Here is a 20392-nt window from a genome sequence, read left to right as displayed (position 1 = left end):
GCTGATCCTTGCTTCCGCCAGTGGTATGAATGCTGTTGTGCTGAAGGCCAGAGACGGGCCTGTGCAGGGCTCTGGGTCAAGTAGGTTTTTTTTACAACGTATCTCCTCAGCCTTTGTTTCTGTGTTACCCTCTTTGTCTGACTTTCCAGCTCAGGCTTCCTCTTCCCCCCACCCATTTCCTGTCTCCCCCTTCCCTCTGCAGCTGAGGTGCACACAGCATCAGCTTCCACCTCACAAACCCCAACAATGCTCTGTGGGCTCCCCTCCCCCAAACTGCTCGCTAAGTGTGGGCTCCAGCAGTGGTGACTGTGACACATTTATACTTTCCTATGGGTGGGGCCAAGGCCCAGCTCTTGTGCCTCATAGAGACCATCCAGAGTTCCTCATAACACTGATAACCTGGCACTTAACCTATGATGGGTGCCTGGCACTTAACCTATGATGGGTGCCACCCTCAGCTTGGCCCCAGGGGGAAGGGAGATTCTCAGCCTGCTTGCTGCTCCTGACAAGGCTTCTCTGTCCTGCCTCTAACAGAAAAGACCTGCCAGTCAGCGGCTGGCACATGGGAGCCTGGGCAGGAGTGTTTGTCTGCCTTCCACCTGTTGCAGGAGATGGTGGCAGGCCCTACATGTCTAACAGGGGCTGTGACCTTGCCTCTTCCTGAATTAGAAGTGTCACCCTGATGAGTGGGTGTTAGCCTGTCCTCTGCCCCCAGCAGGAGCTGTTAATCTGTCATTCTAAAGACACGAGGTGGTCTGGCCTGCTTGCTTAAACAGCTTGCTGTCCAGTCTTCTGTCTGTAAGAAGCTTACCCTCTGACTCTAGTAAAGTTGTTGTCCCTTGCCCTGAGATGGCATGACAGTTGTTAGGCAGCCATATTAGCCTGACATCTGACTGTAGCATAGGATGTTTGGCTCCCCAACTATTTAACAGGGCTAGTGTTCTCTCCTCTGACTTGGAAATGGGGTCACCTTTGCCATCTCTAGACTGCAACGAAACGTTCACTCAGCTCTCAGACTGTGACAGCCGTACCACTCGCCTTTCACTGAAAGCTAAGTGTGTGTCTGCTCACCCTTTGCTCACTGGGGTATAAAGGCTGCCCTTGACTCTCTTGTCCAGGTGCTCCCTGAGGGGCAGGAGGGAGGTTCCATCAAGTGTCCTCTCTTCAGCTCCAAGTGCCACCCTCAGGAGGGCCTGGAGATGGTTAGGACCCCCAGGGACTGAGGAGTGGGGGGCTCTAACAGCAGGAAGCTTGGGGTGCCGGAGGCTTGTGGTTGGGCTGCTGGGGCCCGGTTGGCTGCGGAGCCCTCAGGAGGAGGCAGGAAGTCAGGGTGGGACGTGGGCGCGCTAAGACAGGCGGTGGCCACCTTAGCAAGGGGAGCCGAAAGTGTGTGTAAGCAGCCAGGCCAAGCCAGGAGGATCATGTGAATGGGACCAGAGGGCTCCCGGGCCGGGCAGGTAAGGAACACTGGGAACAGGGGTCTCAGGGCTGTGCCGGGAGCCTGACAGTGGGGGCTACACCTGGGCATGGGCATGGGGCTGGGCTCCTTGGGCATCCAGCAGCCCTACAGGCTGGGGAATAGAAAAATCTTGCTAGAGGTCAGGTGGGCCTCATACAGTTCAGCTGGATCACCTCTTGCCCCTGCCACATCGTCAGTCACTGGTCCCTACCTCACTGGGAGCATTTTCTTAGAGATCTGGCACATGGACTGTCAGGTATTTTAAAAAGGCCTCAGAAATCCCTGAGTTCAAGGGCACCTGGGTGGCTCAGTTCGTTAAGCCTCTGCCTTCAGCTCAGGTCATCATCTCAGGGTCCTGGGATCGAACCCCACATTGGGCTCCTTTGTCAGCAAGGAGTCTGCTTCCCCCTCTCCCTCTGCCCCTAACCCCACTCATGCTCACTCACTCTCTCAAATAAATAACTAAATAAATAAATAAAATATTGAAGAAAGAAAGAAAGAAAAAAAGAAAGAAATCCCTAAGTTCAGCCCCTGATCCGATGATGGGTGAACATCTTGAGGCCCAGAGAAGGCAAGACCTCCCTCCCCACAGTACTCAGCAAGGCAGTGGCAGGGCCAGTCTCTGGGAGAGGGTGGTGGCCTAGGCTAGTACTACCCCCCACCCATGGGGCAGGGTGATAGTCAGGCTTGAGTCAGGGGACCCAGGAATCCTGTTGATTGCTGGGGCAGACCCCAGGGACAGGAATCTTCTGAGAGAGACAGAGTGAGATTGAGAGAGAGAGAGAGAGAGGAATCCCTCGGAACATCCGGATGGACACGTGAGAAGTGATTTTAGCCTCAGTGACCAGCAGCGCTGGAGAGGCAGAGGTGTATTCTTTGGAAGCTGCTGGATACGTGAGGGTATGTTTATCATCTGGGATGGGCCTCCAGGGCGGAAGTGTCTGACTGGAGGTCAGGGAGTCGAAGGACAGAGAATGGGAAGGGAAGAGCAGAGGAAGGGCTATTTTTATCCAAGACAGGGGTGCAGTTGGCCCTGGGCAGAGAACGTCTGCATTTCCATCTGGAAAGTTGCCATTCCTGCCCCTGCTGAGTGTCATGGAATGCCCACCCCCTTCCTCTGGTTTCACCCCTACCCCCTACTGCATGTGTAGGACCAGTTGGTCCTGCTGATTGCTGCTTCAAACCCCTGGGAAGTGGAGGCCCAGGAAGGCATAGTCGGCTACCTGCCCACCCCTTCATTTTCTTATGAACCTTCAGTTTATGGGGGGCATCCCCATGTGAGCCAGACTTTCCAGGTTTCCCTCACCCTACGCTCCACCATTGGAATTTTTTTGACACATAGTTTCCACCTAGTCAGCAGCGTATCCCAGCCTTTCTCTTGTCCCCAAGCCCAAGGCTGGAAGCCTTTTGTGGGGACTCTCCCTGTGCTTCAGAGGGGCTCATCTGCACCCTGGACTTGCACCCCTCTCATCCAGCATGTGCTGATAGATCACACAGGGTCCCTTGCCTTCATGGCTCAGGGACAGAGGTTCTCCTCAAAGGGTTAAGGACCAAGTGATGGGCAAGAGAATAAGGTGAGGTTCTCAGAGAACAGCCTTCCCTCAGGTGATCTGGAAGGCTCCCTGGAAGAGTCAACACAGTTCTGAGAAGGACAAAGGCCCATTTTGGAAAGCGGTTATGACATAGGCAAGGGCACTGTCCTTGGTTTCTGTTTCTTGAGAAGCAAGAGAATAGAGCAAGACCAAACACCAGACAGTTAATGGACATGGTGTAGTGCAAAGAACATGGGTTTCAGGGTTAGGCCAACCCAGATAGTTTTGGTCCTGGCATTTCCCTGAACAATATTGACTTCATCCTCTAGACTCCCAACTCCAGATCACTAATCTGTGAAGAGGCAATACTAAATCTCTCCCTTACAGAATGCCTGTGGGGACCTGTGATATGCCCTGGGTTGTACCTGACACATTGTAGGTACTTAACAGAGGTTAGGTAGTCCCTCCCCTGTAAATAGTGCACCAAAAGGAACACTGTTCACACCCAGAATTACACCTATTCAGCACCTTGGCTGGCCAGTGCACCACCATTCCCTCACACTTGTGGTGTGGCTTTGCAAATGAGCTTGTTTCCTGTGTTTAGTAGGAGTGAGAACTCTAAGCTGAGCCACAGAGTCTGCTCAGCGCTAGATGAGAGTTCCCCACACACAACTTCACACTCACCCTATCCCAAACACGAGACATATCACCAGAAAATATATGTGTGCACGAATGGGCAGAGGCAGAAGCAGGTTCTATACACACAACATACACTGGATCTTACAGATCTATACACACCCCCACAGGTCGGTGACTTCAAGGCCAAACTCAGTTCAGTGAAAGCAATGCTGAGGGGAGCTGGGGGTGGGGGTGGGGGTGGGATGGGGGCCGGGAGGACCAACATACCATCCAGAGAGGTGGCCTCCAATAACAAACTTTGGTGTTGGCTTTAATGTAGCTGGCGCTGCATTTCCAACGCTTGTTCTTTTTTTCTTTTTTTTAAGATTTTATTAATTTATTTGAGAGAGAATGAGCAGTGAGGAGGGGCAGAGAGAGAGGAAGAAAGAGAGAAGTAGACTCCCTGCTGAGCAGTAAGCCTGGATCCGGGGCTTGATCCCAGGACTAGAGATCATGACCTGAGCCAAAGGCAGATGCCCAACCGCCTGAGCCACCCAGGTGCCCTTCCAATGCTTGTTCTGAAGAATACCAGTTCCATGAGGCACCTGGAAAGGGAATCATTCTGGGGCCAAATCAACATGGCCTCAGCCACAGACTGGCCCATATTAACTTCTCAGTCCAAGTCAGCATGTTAGAACTCTGAGAGTTCCCCCAGAGAAGGGGCCTGATCCATTCTGTCTAACTTAGCGTTTCCCAAGCTACTTTGGACACAGAACCCTTTTTTTCCTGGATGACCCATTCCACGCCTACCTTTGAGACAAGGAGAAGAATGGAAGGGTAGGTTATGCAGTGAATCCTCCTCAAGTGATTGTGTCTCTTGGCAGAGTTTCTGCGTTGGCGGTGGTTTGTTGTTTTTTGTTTTTCAATTACAAAATTAGCACATGGCTGTCGTTAAAAACTCAAACAGTACAGAGGCATAAAAAGAAATATAAAAAAAGCAGCCCCCTCTGATTTCACTTCTGGGATGTGTTCACTGAGAACGATTTGGTGTGCATTCTTCCAGATTTTCCTATGAACAGCTGTTGAAAAGGGTAGTGGTTCAAAGCTTAGTCTCTGGAGGCAAGTAGACCAAGGTTCAGCTCACTACTCCACCACTTATTTGTTTGTTATGAGGCCTCAGACAAATAGCTTTACGCTGTTTGTGCCTCAGTTTTTGCATGTTTAAAATGGGTATAATAATAGCCTTGACGTCACGTCGTAGGATTATAATGAGAATTACATGAAAACATGCAAATAAAAGCTTAGCACAGAACCTGGCTTAAAAGAATCCCTTATAAGAAAAAAAAAAAAGAAAAAAAAAAAAAAAGAAAAAAAAAAGAATCCTATATATATATATATATATATATATATATATACATATTTAAATGCAAATAGGCTTCTATTCTACATTCTGTTTTGTAACTTGCTTGCCATATTTTTTGTTTTTTTGGTTTTTAGCTTGCCATGTTATGTCTGGGATATCTTTCCAGGTCAATATATGGAGATCAACCTCATTTTCAGTGATTTTAGCTAAATGTCAACTTGGTAAATGGGTAGTGGTGGTGATTTTGCAATGCTACTTCCTGACAAGTATTGCTGTTTTGTGTTGCCAGTGTCCTGAGCCATAGACATTACCAATCCCTGAGCTGAAGACAGGCCTATGGCCTCCTATGAAAATGGAGTGACCTGCTAGAGGGGCACTCACTCACCTCTGTCAGAGAGAACAGGGCTAAATGGACAGGAACCTCTCTATCTGCTCACCTCTGTGTCCCCAGCACTAGATCAGAGCCTGGTACATAGAGGTACCCATTAAATTTTTGTCAGTAGACTGGCCAGTTAAGAAAATTGTGCCATTTCCAACCCACTAACAGAGGTCTAAGCCCAAAGTTCTGTCTCACACTGCAGCATTTCCCAAAATATCCTGTGTACTTCTGATGTAGAGTCATTTTAGGGGGTAATGAATGTGAATTAACATATGATATTATGTGTTTTTTATAATGTATATTGATTTCTATCTATGGCTGGTAATACTGGTTTTCCATTTATAGTAGTGAAGTTTCCATTTTAGGTAAACATATTAAAGGTGAAAAGGTGTTTGTGGAAGTGCCCAAAATCACAAAGGAAAATGAAATGAGGGCACCTGAGTGGCTCAGTGATTGATCGGCTGCCTTTGGCTCAGATCATGAACCCGGGGTCCTGGGATCAAGTCCCACATCAGGCTCCCCACGTGAGGAGCCTACTTCTTCTTTTGTCTATGCCTCTGCCTCTCTCTCTCTGTCTCTCAGGAATAAATAAAAATAAAATATTTTTAAAAAAGAAAATGAAATGAAAATGAAAATGATTGATAATAGCTAATGTTAGGATTTAGACTGGAAAATGTTCGAGGCTGGTGTAATGACATGCTCATGCTAGCCTCAGTAACAATTAGAGTTGACCTTTAAACAATAGTGGGGTTTGTGTTCTGACCGCATGTAGTTGAAAATCCACATATAACCTTTGACTGCCCAGAAGCTTTAACTACAGTTGATCCTTGATCAACGTGAGGGTTTAGAGGTGTTGACTATCAATGGGGTCAAAAATCCACGTATAACTTTGGTTCCCCCCAAAATTTTACTAATAGCGTACTATTACCAGAGCCTTATTGATAATGTAAATAGTTGTTTAACAAATATTTTGTATATGTCTTATATACTATATCCTTACAGTAGAGTAAGCTAGAGAAAAGAAAATGTTAAGAAAATCATGGGGGAGGCACCTGGGTGGCTCAGTGATTGAGCACATGCCTTCCGCTCAGGGTGTGATCCCCAGGTTCTGGGATTGAGTCCCACATTGGAGTCCCCACAGGGAGCCTGCTTATCCCTCTGCCTATGTCTCTGTCCCTCTCTCTATGTCTCTCGTGAATAAATAAATAAAATCTTAAAAAAAAAAATCATGAGGAAAGGGCACCCGGGTGGCTCAGTCGGTAAGATGTCTGCCTTTGGCTCAGGCAGTGATCCTGGGGTCCTGGAATTGAGCCCCATGTCAGGTTCCCTGTTCAGCAGGGAGCCTGCTTCTCCCTCTCCTCCCTGCTTGTGCTCTCTCTCACTATCTCTGTCTGTCTCTCCCTCTCTCTCTCTCAAATAAATAAATAGAATCTTAAAAAAAAAAAAAAAAAATGGGATGCCTGGGTGACTCAGCAGTTGAGCATCTGCCTTTGGATCAGAGCATGATCCCGGATGCAGGGATCAAGTCCGCATTGGGCTCCCTGCAAGGAGCCTGCTTCTCCCTCTGCCTATGTCTCTGCCTTTCTCTCTGTCTCTCATGAATAAACAAATAAAATCTTTTTAAAAATTATTAAACAAAGAAAGAAAAGAAAAGAAAATCATGACGAAGATGGAGTATTTGGCTGGCTCAGTCAGTAGAGCACGTGCTCTTGATCTTGGGGTTATAGGTTCAAGCACCATGTTGGGTGTAGAAATTACATAAAAACAAAATCTTAAAAAAAAAGAAAAGAAAAAAGGAAAGACAAAGAAAATCACGAGGAAGAAAAAATGTATTCATAGTACTCTACCGTAAAATATCCAGTATAAGAGGAGCCACACAGTGAAAACTTGTGTTATTCAAGTGTCAACCGTATTCACATTTGTTTAGTTTTACTATGTGCCGAGCACATGATAAGCACTTTATGGGATCATCTGTATCTCACATGTAATGCTTACAACAGCCCTACACACAGGTCCCACTTTAATTCCCATTTTGCTGATGAAGAAATAGAGGCTCCAAAAGGTTTAGTAACCTGCCCAGAGGCCCTCTGCCAGTGAGTGACTAGGAGGCTTTGGGATTGACTGTGCATCACTATGACATGGATACGGTAAGCTGAGACTCTATGACCTGCAGACTCCCAAAGACTAATAAAACAGCATGGTTTGTCAAGCTGTAAGCAAGGCTCCAGGCAGCCCAGGTGGCTCAGCGGTTAGCGCCGCCTTCGGCCCAGGACCTGATCCTGGAGATCCAGAATGGAGTCCCATGTCAGGCTCCTTGCGTGGAGCCTGCTTCTCCCTCTGCCTGTGTCTGCCTCTCTCTCTCTCTCTCTCATGAATAAATAAATAAAATCTTAAAAAAAAAAGTAAGCTCCGTCCATCCTGATAAAACCCTTATGTCACAAAATGTGCACAGAGGTACACAGGGAGTGGACTCCCTGAAAGGGATTTCTAGGTACGTACAAGTTACTAGTTGGAGGGCCTCTACCAAAAATAGCAACTTTATTTTTTTTAATTTTATTTATTTATTCAAGAGAGACAGAGAGAGGCAGAGACACAGGCAGAGGAGAAGCATGCTCCCCACGGGGAGCCTGACGTGGGACTTGATCCCAGGATCTCGGGATCATGACCTGAACCAAAGGCAGACGCTCAACCACTGAGCCACCCAGGCACCCAAATACCAGCTTTGGTATATAGAATCATTGCTCTGTAGCCCATATTTATGGCAATAATTAATAGAATCTGTCTTATGGTCAAGCCACTTCCAGCTCTTGCTTGCATTTAAGAGAAACTTATCTTTTTGTTCTTTATGGATAAGAAACAAAGGGTATTATATCACAAAGGAACACATGAAAAAGGAGGGAACTCAGGACACATCCTTCCTTTGTTTTATTTTATTTTATTTTATTTTTAAAGATTTTATTTATTTATTCATGAGATACACACAGAGAGAGGAAGAGACATATAGGCAGAGGGAGAAGCAGGCTCCTCGTAGGGAGCCCGATTTGGGATTCAATCCTGGTACCAGGATCACACCCTGAGCCAAAGGCAGACGCTCAACTGCTGAGCCACCCAAGTGTCCCTAATTTATTTTATTTTATTTTTAAAGATTTTATTTATTTATTCATGAGAGACACACACAGAGAGGCAGAGCCATAGGCAGAGGGAGAAGCAGGCTCTCTGTGGGGAGCCAGATTTGGGACTTGATCCTAGGATCCAGGGATCAGGACCAGAGCCAAAGGTGGATGCTCAATCATTGAGCCACCCAGGCACCCTCTTTTAACCATTAGAAATTATTTACCATGCCCACCAATCTTGATTCTTGAGTACTGTGGTGAAGGAACTGGGTGGCCCTCTATAGCCAAGGCTTTTCATTGAACATATACAACTTTGCTAATAACCAAATCTCGGCCAAAGAAAAAGGCCAAGAAAGCGTTTTAAATGATTCCTGACAGATTTTGCCACAAAGTGGCCCAGAGAACCACAATGGTCTGCCATAATATAGCCACTTGACTAAGAAACCCCTGCAAGAAACCTGCACACATTATGGACAGAATGTTCAATACGTGAATAGGTTTATAGTGTAGGGAAGGAAAAATGTTGTGCCACCCCCCTTTTTAAGGGGACAGAACACATTCTAGGCCCAGCCAGGTGAGATAATGTCTATGGGGTTGATAAAAGTAAATGGATTGGCAAAAATCAGAACTCATGGTGATATGAGTCCTAAACAGGTCTGGGTTCAGACAATCCAGTCCAGGAGCTGCACATAGCCTGGGATTTATGGTCAGTTCTACACAGTGAACAGGGCCACTCTTGTGTTTGGTGCTATGCTGAAGGGCATGAAGGGGTGGGGAGTGAGGTCTCCTCCACTCTCCAAGTTTGAAATCCCAGGGAGGAGTGGTTCTTTATAATTGACACAGAGTACTCTGTGGACCATGGGCAGCTTTGAATTTGACCAAGAACAGTATAGACCCTGGTCAGAGGAGGTCTAGATCTATAAAATTCCTGCTATTGACCTTGAATTCTGAGTTAGGAGAAGAGAACGTCCTGTTTCAGTCACCCCAGAATCTGCCCTCGATGCTGGTTCTGAGAACCCTGTAGATTCTCTGGATCTGCCTTTTCTTCCTTTCAAACAATGAGCATTAACTAATTTTTAAAATATTTTATTTATCTATTTGAGAGAGAGTGAGAGAGAATGAGTAGGGAGGATGGGCATAGGGAAAGGGAGAAGCAGACTCCCCACTGAGCAGGGAGCCTACCCACAGGGCTTGATCCCAGGACCCCGAAATCATGACCTAAGCCGATTGAGCCACTCAGACAGCCCTGACAATGAGACATTTATATTAAGCTTTATTTTTTATTTTCTTTTTACTGACCTCATTTATTAACCTGGTTAGATTGTTTTGGCTCCCCAGTAATCTCTGTCAAACTAAGACCAGAAGGAGGGGACCCACATTTTGTTTGGTTTTTTTTTTTCATATTTTGTATAGATAGATGTATCAGTACATGACCTCACAATTATATAGGGACAGGCACAAACCATACATAGTCTCATTCTGTTACACATCCATCTACACCCACAGCCTGGGACAAATCCACAGGTATGCTCACAAAAGCAGGATGCTCACTGAATCATGTGCCTTCATATACACAGAGCTGCTTTCACCAGTCAGGTAAATGTACACTTATAAACATGCATTCCAGGTGGAAGGAGAATTTTCTTGGAGAAAAAGGCCTTTGTCAACAGCACAATGATCAAATTTTTGATGAAGAGTGGCTCCCTACCCTGCCTCCCTGCCCTGTTTCCTCCAAGACCTCTCAGGATCCTCCACCCTCCCCTTTTAGACTTCCCAGGGAGTGAAGAGTAGAGGAGAAAACCCCCAAAAAGGAGGCAGGGACCTGATTTGTGTTGTGCTGCTGCCTAGAGCCCTCCTGTGCGGCTGGGAAAATCATGTAAACTCTCTGATCTTTAAAACAAGGCTGGTAAAGTACTCTTGTGTTTCTAAACTCTTCCCTCTCAGACTCCATGGCCCTTTCTCTTTTGTACTCCCGTACCCCTCTTGGTCATGGGTCCCATGATTTTGAAGTTTTTGCCTACTAAACTATCTCACTTAGGTACTCATTTTCATGTTTTTCTCTCTTTCTTTTTAAATATTTTATTTATTTGACAAAGAGAAAGGGAGAGAGCAAGCACAAGCAGGGGGAGCCAGGCAGAGGGTGAGGGAGAAGCAGACTCCCCACTGAGCAGGGAGCCTGATGCAGGGTTCAATCCCAGGACCCTGGAATCATGACCCAAGCTGAAGGCAGATCCTTAACTAACTGAGCACTCAAGGGCCCCTCATTTTCATGTTTCCTTTTTTTTTTTAATTTTTATTTATTTATGATAGTCACAGAGAGAGAGAGAGAGAGAGAGAGAGAGAGAGAGAGAGGCAGAGACATAGGCAGAGGGAGAAGCAGGCTCCATGCACCAGGAGCCCAACGTGGGATTCGATCCCAGGTCTCCAGGATCGTGCCCTGGGCCAAAGGCAGGCGCTAAATCGCTGCACCACCCAGGGATCCCTATTTTCATGTTTCCTAATTCAAATTTTAATCAGAGACTTCATCAAGTATGCACTGAAGAAACAATAATATAATTTGTCAAACCTTCACAAATTATAGTATAATTTTTCTTGAGGTTTTGCAATACTGAAATAACCTGGTGCCTCCCAGGAGCATGGAGCGTCCAGTAGCTGGGAGCTATTGAGCAAAATCATCTCTGGTATTGGCGGAGCCTAGGGTCTCATGACTACTGCCAGGCCCTACATTCTACAACTCATGCTTTTGTAGAGGGCAGGATACATCCACTCCCTGCAGTTGGACAGCTCCAGGAACACACAGCAAGCCACAGAGGAAACACTAGGGGTCAGATTCCTAGAAGAGTTAGAGTTCCTTTTGGCTTAATCAAGGCACAGCTTGACATTTTCCTCATTCCTGGCTCTAGTCTTTAGGGACATCAGGTCTTCTCTGGTAGGCCCAGACATTGGTCCAAGACATAGGTCTTGTCTTCATGCTGTCCTGGTTCCTGGCTCTATGCCTTGGGGTTCTTCCCTGTGCGGTCCCCCAGCCCCCTGCCCCTGCATGACCCAGTACCAGCTTCCAGCCCTGTGATCTGTAGCCTAGCTTCCTTCTGGCCCTTCCCCTGGCCTCTCCTCACTGCTGTATTCATATTCATTCCGTTACCTCAACTCTAAACTTTTCTCATCTCTCTCTTACTCTTTGCTGCAACCTTTGAGAATGTTAGCCTGGAAGGGACCTTACAGATCTAAGTCCAATTCCATCTAATGTTGGCATTCTCTCTGCAGTACCACTAGTCTGTGATCTTCCAAGGCCCACTTGAGTGTCACAAACAGGATGCTCAAGGCCTCACTACATAGTTCATCTTAGGCTGCTTCCAGATTGTTATCAGTGCTTCTCTGGAGGCTTTTGCTGCTCATTAGTCCCTAGCCATAATAAAATTAGCTGTCAAAAAGCCATTTGCAGGGGATCCCTGGGTGGCTCAGCGGTTTAGCTCCTGCCTTTGGCCCAGGGCGTGATCCTGGAGTCCTGGGATGGAGTCCCATGTCAGGCTCCTGGCATGGAGCCTGCTTCTCCCTCTTCCTGTGTCTCTGCCTCTCTATGTTTATCATAAATAAATCTTTTTTTTTTTTAAGCCATTTGCAGGGGTGCCTGGGTGGCTCAGTCAGTTAAGCATCTTATTCTTTTTTTTTTTTTTTTTTTTTTTTTTAAGCGTCCTATTCTTGATTTCGGCTCAGGTTATGATCTCAGGGTCCTGGGATTGAGCCCCGAGCCATGCTCCACCCTGAGCAAAGAGTTGGCTTGTCCCTCTCCTTCTGCTCCTCCCTTGCTCACTCTCTCTCTCCCTGTCTCAAATAAGTAAATAAATAAATAGATTAAAATCTTTAAAAAAATAAGCCACTTGCAGCCATAAATGGCTGGTTGAGCAGGATTTCTCAAATGTCTTTCCCCCACACTCCAGGATTCTTAACAGTAGGGAGGAGAGTGAATTGTACCCTTTCTCTTGATTTGACCTAAAATTCCATCTGTGGGCACCCTGGGTGGCCTTCTGCCCAGGGCCTGATCCTGGAGATCCTGGATCGAGGCCCTCGTTGGGCTCCCTACATGGAGCCTGCTTCTCCCTCTGCCTGTGTCTCTGCCTCTCTCTCTCTCTCTGTCTCTCGTGAATAAATAAATAAAATCTTAAAAAATAATAAAAAATAAAATTCCATCCGTGTATATTTTGCATTTTCCTCCATAATATATCTATGCTTAACTATATGAATAAGGTCAGATAACATTCATGTTCTGGGAAGATGTATACCCATGACTCCTGGTACTCATGAAGGGTTCTGAGTGTTTCAGTTTAAGAAACATGAGTTTCAAGGGTGCCTGGCTGGTCCAGTGGTTGAGTGTCTGCCTTTGCCTCAGGGTGTGATCCCCAGGTCCTAGAATCAAGTCCGACATCAGGCTCCCTGCACAGAACCTGTTTCTCCCTCTGCCTATGTTTCTGCCTCTCTCTGTGAGTCTCTCATGAATAAATAAATAAAATCTTTTTGAAAATTAAGAAACATGAGTTTCTAGCAAGAAGGATTATTTACCAATCCCATTCTTCCACCCTCCAAAGTAGGTGCTGGGAGGACGGAATGAGCAGTGGTGGAAGTCTTTCTAAGCTCTAAACTAAGCTAATGGGATGCCTGGGTGGCTCAGCGGTTGAGCGTCTCTGCCTCTGGCTCAGGGTGTGATCCCAGAGTCCCAGGATCGAGCCCCACATCGGGCTCCCTGCATGGAGACTGCTTCTCCCTCTGCCTGTGTCTCTGCCTCTCTCTGTGTATCTCTCATGAATAAATAAATAAAATTTTTAAAAAAATTTAACTAAGCTAACATTTGTGTAAACTTATGAGAAAGGGATGATCATCCCCATTAGACAGGAAAGGAAAAGGAAGAACAATTTCAGCAAAGCCATATAGTAAGTGTCAGAATAGGGGTTAGAACTTAGGTCTCTCTGACTCTGAGGCCTGTCCTTGAGTCTTTTTTCTTTCTTAAGATATAATTGACATGTGTCCTTCAGTCCTCCTGCAAACCAAAATATCTCCACTACTCCCCACTTTCACTTGATCCCAGCATGGATTAGCTTCTCTGACTTTGTTCTGTCCCAAATAGGTTGTGTGAGTTTAACTTTTTAAAAGATTTATTTATTTTACAAAGAAAGCATGCCTGAGCCAAGGGAGGGACAGAAGGAGAGAGAGAATTCTAAGCTGGTTCCCTACTGAGCGCAGAGCCCTAGGGCAGGCGTGGGGGAGCCTTGATCTCAGGACCCTGAGACCATGATGTGAGCTGAAACCAAGAATCAGATATTCAATTGACTAAGCAATTCAGGCATCCCATATGAGTTTATTTATTTTAAGATATATTTAATTTTTTAAAAAAATTATTTAATTCAGCTCAGGTCAGGATCCCAGGGTCCTGCGACCAAGCCCCACATGGGGTTCCCTGCTCAGCAGGGAACCTGCTTCTCCCTCTCACTCTGCCCCTCCCTGCATCAAATAAATAAATAAAATCTTCAAAAAACCCCAATATTTATTTATTAATTCATTTGAGAGATTGGGGGAGGAAGAGAAGGAGAGAAAGAAAAAACTCAAGCACACTGTGCTGAGTGGGGAGCCCAACACAAGGCTCAATCTCATAACAGCAAGATTGGCCCTGAACCAAAACCAAATGTCAGTTGCTCAACTGATTGCACCACCCAGGCCTCCTTAAAGCGGCCCTCTTTGGGCCTCCATTTGCTCATCTAAAATCAGAAGTTAGGGGACACCTGGGTGGCTCAGCAGTTGAGCATCTGCCTTCGGCTCAGAGCATGATCCTGGAGTCTTGGGATCGAGTCTCACATGGGGCTCCTTGCATGGAGCCTGCTTCTCCCTCTGCCTATGTCTCTGCCTCTCTCATGAATAAATAAAATCTTAAAAAAAAAAAAAAAGAAACACTTCTGTTCTGGATGAACCCCCTCCCATCTCATTAAAGGGATGGGAAAATCAGTGGGACTGACCTATATCAGTCTAGTCACAGCACTCAGTGCTAAGGGGACGACTGTGCCTGTGTTGTAGGAGAAGGGTATTTGGAGGGCTTCACAGAACAGGTAATATTTGAGCTGAGCCTTAAAGGTTGAGTTAGTTCAGTAGGCGGACAAGAAAACATTAAGGCAAGGGAACCACGTGTGCAAAGGCATGGAGTAAGAAAATAGTATGGGGTGTTTGGGAAAGGCAAGGGTAGCTCAGAATAAAGGCTCTGTGAGTGTGAGTGTATGCATGTGTGTGTAGCAGAATTGAGTGTGGAAGTAGATTTGGTCTTGATATTAAAGCCTCATGTGTTGGGATGCCTCAGTGGCTCAGCAGTTGAGTGTCTGCCTTTGGCCCAGGGCGTGATCCTGGAGTCCCTGCATGGACCCTGCTTCTCCCTCTGCCTGTGTCTCTGCCTCTCTCTCTGTCTCTCATGAATAAATAAAATCTATAAAAAATAAAGGTTTGTGGGGAATGCCTGCGTGGCTCTGTCGATTGAGCGGCCGACTCTCGGTTTCAGCACTGGTGGTGATCTCAGGGTTGTGGGGTTGAGCCCTGGAGGGCTCTGAGCTTGGTAGGGGGTCTACTTGGGATTCTTGCTCTCCTTCTCTGCCACCTGGGTGCAAGCTCTCTCTCCAGAATGAATAAATAGATCCTTATTTTTTATTATTTTATTTTTAAAGATTTTATTTACTTGTTTATGAGCATGTGCACACAGGAAAGAGAGCATGATTGGGAGAGGGCAGAGGGAGGAGAGACTCCCCGCTAAGCAGGGAGCCCAAGTGGGCATGGGGGAAGGTGGGTGGGTGCTCCATCCCAGGACCCCAAGATCAAGACCTAAGCCGAAGGCAGAAACTTAACCGAGTCACCGAGGCACCCCAATAATTTTTAGGGGTCATGGGGCACCTGGGTGGCTCCCCTCGGTTAGGCATCCAACTCTTCATCTTGGCTCCAGTCTTGATCTCATGGTGGTGTTTAAGGCTCACGTTGGAGCCATTGGAACTGTGCCTAGCGTGGAGCCTACTTAAAAAGGGGGTCTTGATCTTGGCTCCAGTCTTGATCTCATGGTGGTGTTTAAGGCTCACGTTGGAGCCATTGGAACTGTACCTAGCGTGGAGCCTACTTAAAAAGGGGGTCTTGAATGGTAAATTGAATTGTATCTGAGGACTAGTGCTTTCCAAGAAGTCCGGAGGAGCAGCCCTAGGGCAGGAGGGGTCTCAGGACTCCTAGGGGCTTCACAATGACATCTCCACTCTGTTTCAGGCAGAACAGTCTCATTTTTACCTGCTTTATCTGTGAGGTTCTGCTTGATTTTCAGCTGACAGAAAGTTTCCACTGCTTAAGCAAACAAATAAAAAAGTTATGGCCAATAGCATCACTGAAGGGTTTTCAGCTGGTGAGAATGAGAACTCTCTGAAGGAAACTTGTTCTGGGGGAGGCTGAGGCCTGACCTCTGACATTACAGAGCAGGAACCTCTTACTCTGCTTCCTTGGCCAGAGAGGGGAGTTGTAATTAGAAGGTAGGGCACACACACTTCTCTGGTAGGGGAGTACCAAATTTAGGGCTCCCCCAGAGCCTGGGGAAGTGTGTGTGATCTCTAGTAGGTAGTCCTCCAACGTGGGGGATGGGAGGAGAGAGAGGGGTGGGGGGAGAGGCAGGAAGTGGGCAACTAGGCTAACAAAGGTATCTGCAGCGGTTTGCCCATCCCAGGTGGGAGGGCGGGGCCTAGGGTTCAGTGGGGGCCCAAGTGTGACTTTACTTGTGGCCTGGGGGTTCAGAGGGAGCAACAGTAGGGAGCTCCCACTGACCTGACCTGGCCCTGCACCACCAGACCCATTTCAGCTTTTCTGTGGCTGGTGAATGGGGGTTGGGAGGCCTGACAATCTCAGGTACTTCTGGAAATTCCCAGGGCAGGTCTTAGGATGTCTGATGTTGGGGACGTAGATTTTGGGGGAGCCCCTTCAGCCCCCTCTCCATTCGCCCAGGGACCATGGGCTGTAGCTGCAGCTCAAACCCTGAAGATGACTGGATGGAAAACATCGATGTATGTGAAAACTGCCATTACCCCATAGTCCCACTGGATGGCAAGGCCACGGTAAGAGGCAAGATGGGGGACTTGGTGAGGGAGATGGGTGGAGTATACCAGCCAGGAGAAAGAAATGGATCATCACTGAAAAAAGAGTGGCCCTCTGACCATGGAAAACAGAAAGGAAAGGAGTACCAGATAGGAGAAGGGACTCTCCAAAGTAGTTGGCAAATGCAGGGAGAAGACCCAGGCAAGCTGGAGAAGTGGGAAGGGGAGCTAGGATCTGACTCAGGTCTCTTGCTCTCTGACCCCACTTTTGAACTCACCCCACAGCTGCCCATGCGGAATGGCTCTGACGTGCGGGATCCACTGGTTATCTACGAAGGCTCCAATCCCCCAGCCTCACCACTGCAAGGTGACCTCACAACCAGAAGGGCCTGAAAGTTAAGGGCCAGGGATAGATCCTTGGCTGTCCACCTCCATCTCCGTATCCACTCTCTATCCTGTCTTGCCTCTCTTGCCCCCGGTCTCTGCTGCCCCGGAACTCCTAAACTCTGTACTGCCAGCACAGTCCAAGCTAGTTCTCCCTGACATCTCCTGTCTTTCCAGACAACCTGGTTATCGCTCTGCACAGCTATGAGCCCTCTCACGATGGAGACTTGGGTTTCGAGAAGGGTGAACAGCTCCGTATCCTGGAGCGGTGAGTGCACCCTCCGCACGACCATCCTTGCCCGATGGGAGCATGGGACCGAGCAGTGATTCCCCAGGACCGCGGTCCCTGGGACGGAGCAGTGATTCCCAGGACCGCGCTCCCTGGGAGAGGGAGCCGGGATCCCCGGTACCGCGGTCCCTGGGCGGGGGGGAGCTGGGATTCTCGGTACCGCGGTCCCTGGGGGGGTGGCTGGGATCCCCGGTACCGCGATCTCTGGGAGGGAGCCGGGATCCCCGGTACCGTGGCCCCTGACGGGCTTGCAGAGGGCGCCTTTGGGACAAAATGGGAGGCTCCAGAGTGCTGAGCTGGAGGGTGGGGTGGCATGGCGTAACTGGGGGCTCTGAAGGTTTCCAGCCGAATCCAAGGCCAAGCCGACCCCACTGACTGCCTCTGTCGCACAGGAACGGTGAGTGGTGGAAGGCGCAGTCCTTGACCACGGGCCAGGAAGGCTTCATCCCTTTCAATTTCGTGGCCAAAGCGAACAGCCTGGAGCCCGAACCGTAAGTGGGCACTCCTCGTGGCGAAGGGTGGAGCAGAGGTGGGGTGCTAGGCTGGCGGTGGATGCTTGAGGGCGATGGAGGAGGAACAGGCCAAACAGACGACGGCCTTCGCTTCTGCCTTGTGCAGCTGGTTCTTCAAGAACCTGAGCCGCAAGGACGCGGAACGGCAGCTCCTGGCGCCCGGGAACACTCACGGCTCCTTCCTGATTCGGGAGAGCGAGAGCACCGCGGGTGAGCGGCGGGGCGGGGCCTCGGGGCCTCGGGGGCGGGGCCTCGGGGGCCTCGGGGCGGGGCCTCGGGGGCCTCGGGCCGGGGCCTCGGGGGCCTCGGGGCGGGGCCTCGGGGGCCTCGGGGCGGGGCCTCGGGGCGGGGCCGCGGCGCCGAGGTGGGGGCCAGGCGGCCCCAGGGAAGGGACCCGGGCCAGGGCCGCCCCTTGCAGGAGGCTTACCGTCCCCCGTTTGCATTCGTTCACCCATTCTTTCGTCCAGGATCGTTTTCATTGTCTGTGCGGGACTTCGACCAGAACCAGGGAGAGGTGGTGAAACATTACAAGATCCGTAACCTGGACAAAGGCGGCTTCTACATCTCCCCTCGCATCACTTTTCCTGGCCTGCACGAGCTGGTCCGCCATTACACCAGTGAGCGCCAGCGGGAGCCCCTCACACGTGCCCCTGAGGCTCTTTCACCCCTGCCCTACCAGCCTGCCTTCCCTAAGCCCCTCTCAGGGTACCCTCCACCCACCTCCGTATGCTTCTTCGTTACTCGCAGTGGGTGAGCTGCGGTACCCCATAGCCCCGGTGTCGGGTGACAGCCCCAGACACCCCCTACCAGTCCATTTCCCCTGGGGACGGGGACTTGGCCCAGTGGGGACTCATGGGGACACCCGAGTCCACCGTATTGACGGCCCTAACCCCCTCGCTTGTGCTCGCAGATTCTTCGGACGGGCTGTGCACGCGGTTGAGTCGCCCCTGCCAGACCCAGAAGCCCCAGAAGCCTTGGTGGGAGGATGAGTGGGAGGTTCCCAGGGAGACGCTGAAGCTGGTGGAGCGGCTAGGGGCCGGCCAGTTCGGGGAGGTGTGGATGGGTGAGTGAGGCCCTCCGGGGCTGCAGGGAAGAGGGGATGGGACGCATCCGCTGAGGTCGTGAGAGGCCCAAGACAACGTCCTGGTTCTGGCAGCCACCTGGCTCTGGGTGCTAGGGCTCCGAGTGATTCCCCGATCCCTCCCCAACCAGCCACCTGGCTCTGGGTGCTAGGGCTCCGAGTGATTCCCCGATCCCTCCCCACCTCAGGGTACTACAACGGGCACACAAAGGTGGCAGTGAAGAGCCTGAAGCAGGGCAGCATGTCCCCTGACGCCTTCCTGGCCGAGGCTAATCTCATGAAGCAGCTGCAGCACCAGAGACTGGTCCGGCTCTATGCGGTGGTCACCCAGGAGCCCATCTACATCATCACGGAATACATGGAGAACGGTGGGTGCCGCCACTGTGATCGACCGCCGGGGGGCGTTCTCATCCCCTCTGCCCCTGATAGAAGATGGAGGAGATCTACATTTTCGCCTGGTTTAGCACCAAGAGTTATAGTTTTCCCGGGCCCCTAAAGACTCACCACCACACCAGGGATGGGAAGAGGGTGTGGTGTCGGAGCCTGTCTGGGAGCCCAGCATAGGGTGGCAGGCTCTGGAATAGCTTTCACTTCTCATCTTCCCTGACCTGCAGTCTTGTTTGCCTTTTTCAAAGCCCTACCTTGATCTTGGGATGCTTGATTTCAAATGAGTGGATCTCTTGCCACGTTTCTTTATTCCTTTCGACCCTGACTCTTGGGAGGTCAGATCTGCTTCAAATCTCTTTTTCAGTTCTAGGTGGGCTCCTTGCCCTCCCTTGGGCAGATTGAGAGTCCCTAAGAAGATGGATAGAAATTTCTAGGCCTTGCTTTGTCACTGATTTGCTGTGTGACACAGGCCAAGTCTGTCCCATTACTGGTGCTCGTTTTCCCCAAGTATAACATCAGAAATCTAGTACGGTCCTGTTCTAGAAAGAATTCAGAATACTCATTAAGGACTCTAGAATCTGACTGCCTGTGTTAGAATCTTGCCTTCACAATTGTGTGGCCTTGGGCCAATCACTTCACTGCTCTCTGCTATGGTTTCTTCATCTGTGAAATGGTGATAATACTACTGTAGTAACTTTCTCATAGGGCCTTTGTGAGGATGAAATAGTGTCTATAGAGCAGTTAAAATAATGTCTTCAATATATTAACTGCTCAGTAAGTTTGTTTTTGTCATCTGGTTCTGATTTTTTGGGGGGTATACGATCTGTCCCTCTTTCAGAAAGGAAAAAAAAGCTCTTAATTGGCTAATGGATTCTGGGAGTAGCAAAAGGTTTTACCATGTGGGCCAACTTCAGCTGGTAGCTGCTTGGAGTTCTGTGTTGAGGATGCTGAGGCTCATTGGAAATGAGTGCTGGGATTGATCAGAAGCATCTGCCATGGCCCCAATGCAGGAATGGCAGTACATGCCCACATATTGCCTGTGTCTGGGGGACCATTTTATCTTTGGCAACTAATTCAGCACTGGTAGTGGGGATACTTAGGCTAATGCCTTTACATAGGGTTTTTTTTTTTTTAAGATTTTATTTATTTATTCATGAGAGACACAGAGAGAGAGGCAGAGACAGAAGC

The 20392-nt window shown here is 48.9% G+C and overlaps 1 protein-coding gene across 3 annotated transcripts in view; it reads left to right on the top strand.

Moving 5' to 3' along the window:
- The first annotated feature begins 1344 nt into the window (after positions 1-1344).
- The window catches only part of LCK (LCK proto-oncogene, Src family tyrosine kinase), a 28273-nt gene continuing 9225 nt past the window's right edge, over positions 1345-20392 (top strand). For 2 of the 3 annotated variants that reach the window (XM_041767126.1, XM_041767124.1), the window contains exons 1-9: positions 1345-1457; positions 16463-16572; positions 16837-16918; positions 17113-17203; positions 17617-17715; positions 17843-17946; positions 18204-18353; positions 18647-18799; positions 19006-19185. In XM_041767126.1, coding sequence (XP_041623060.1) covers positions 16468-16572; positions 16837-16918; positions 17113-17203; positions 17617-17715; positions 17843-17946; positions 18204-18353; positions 18647-18799; positions 19006-19185 — 964 coding nt within the window. In that variant the 5' untranslated portion in view covers positions 1345-1457; positions 16463-16467. The remainder of the gene's footprint in view (positions 1458-16462; positions 16573-16836; positions 16919-17112; positions 17204-17616; positions 17716-17842; positions 17947-18203; positions 18354-18646; positions 18800-19005; positions 19186-20392) is intronic. The other variant, XM_041767125.1, reaches the window with a different exon arrangement.

Source organism: Vulpes lagopus, chromosome 8 (assembly GCF_018345385.1).
Source record: "Vulpes lagopus strain Blue_001 chromosome 8, ASM1834538v1, whole genome shotgun sequence".
Classification (NCBI taxonomy): domain Eukaryota; kingdom Metazoa; phylum Chordata; class Mammalia; order Carnivora; family Canidae; genus Vulpes; species Vulpes lagopus.
This window is presented reverse-complemented; position numbering and strand designations above follow the sequence as displayed.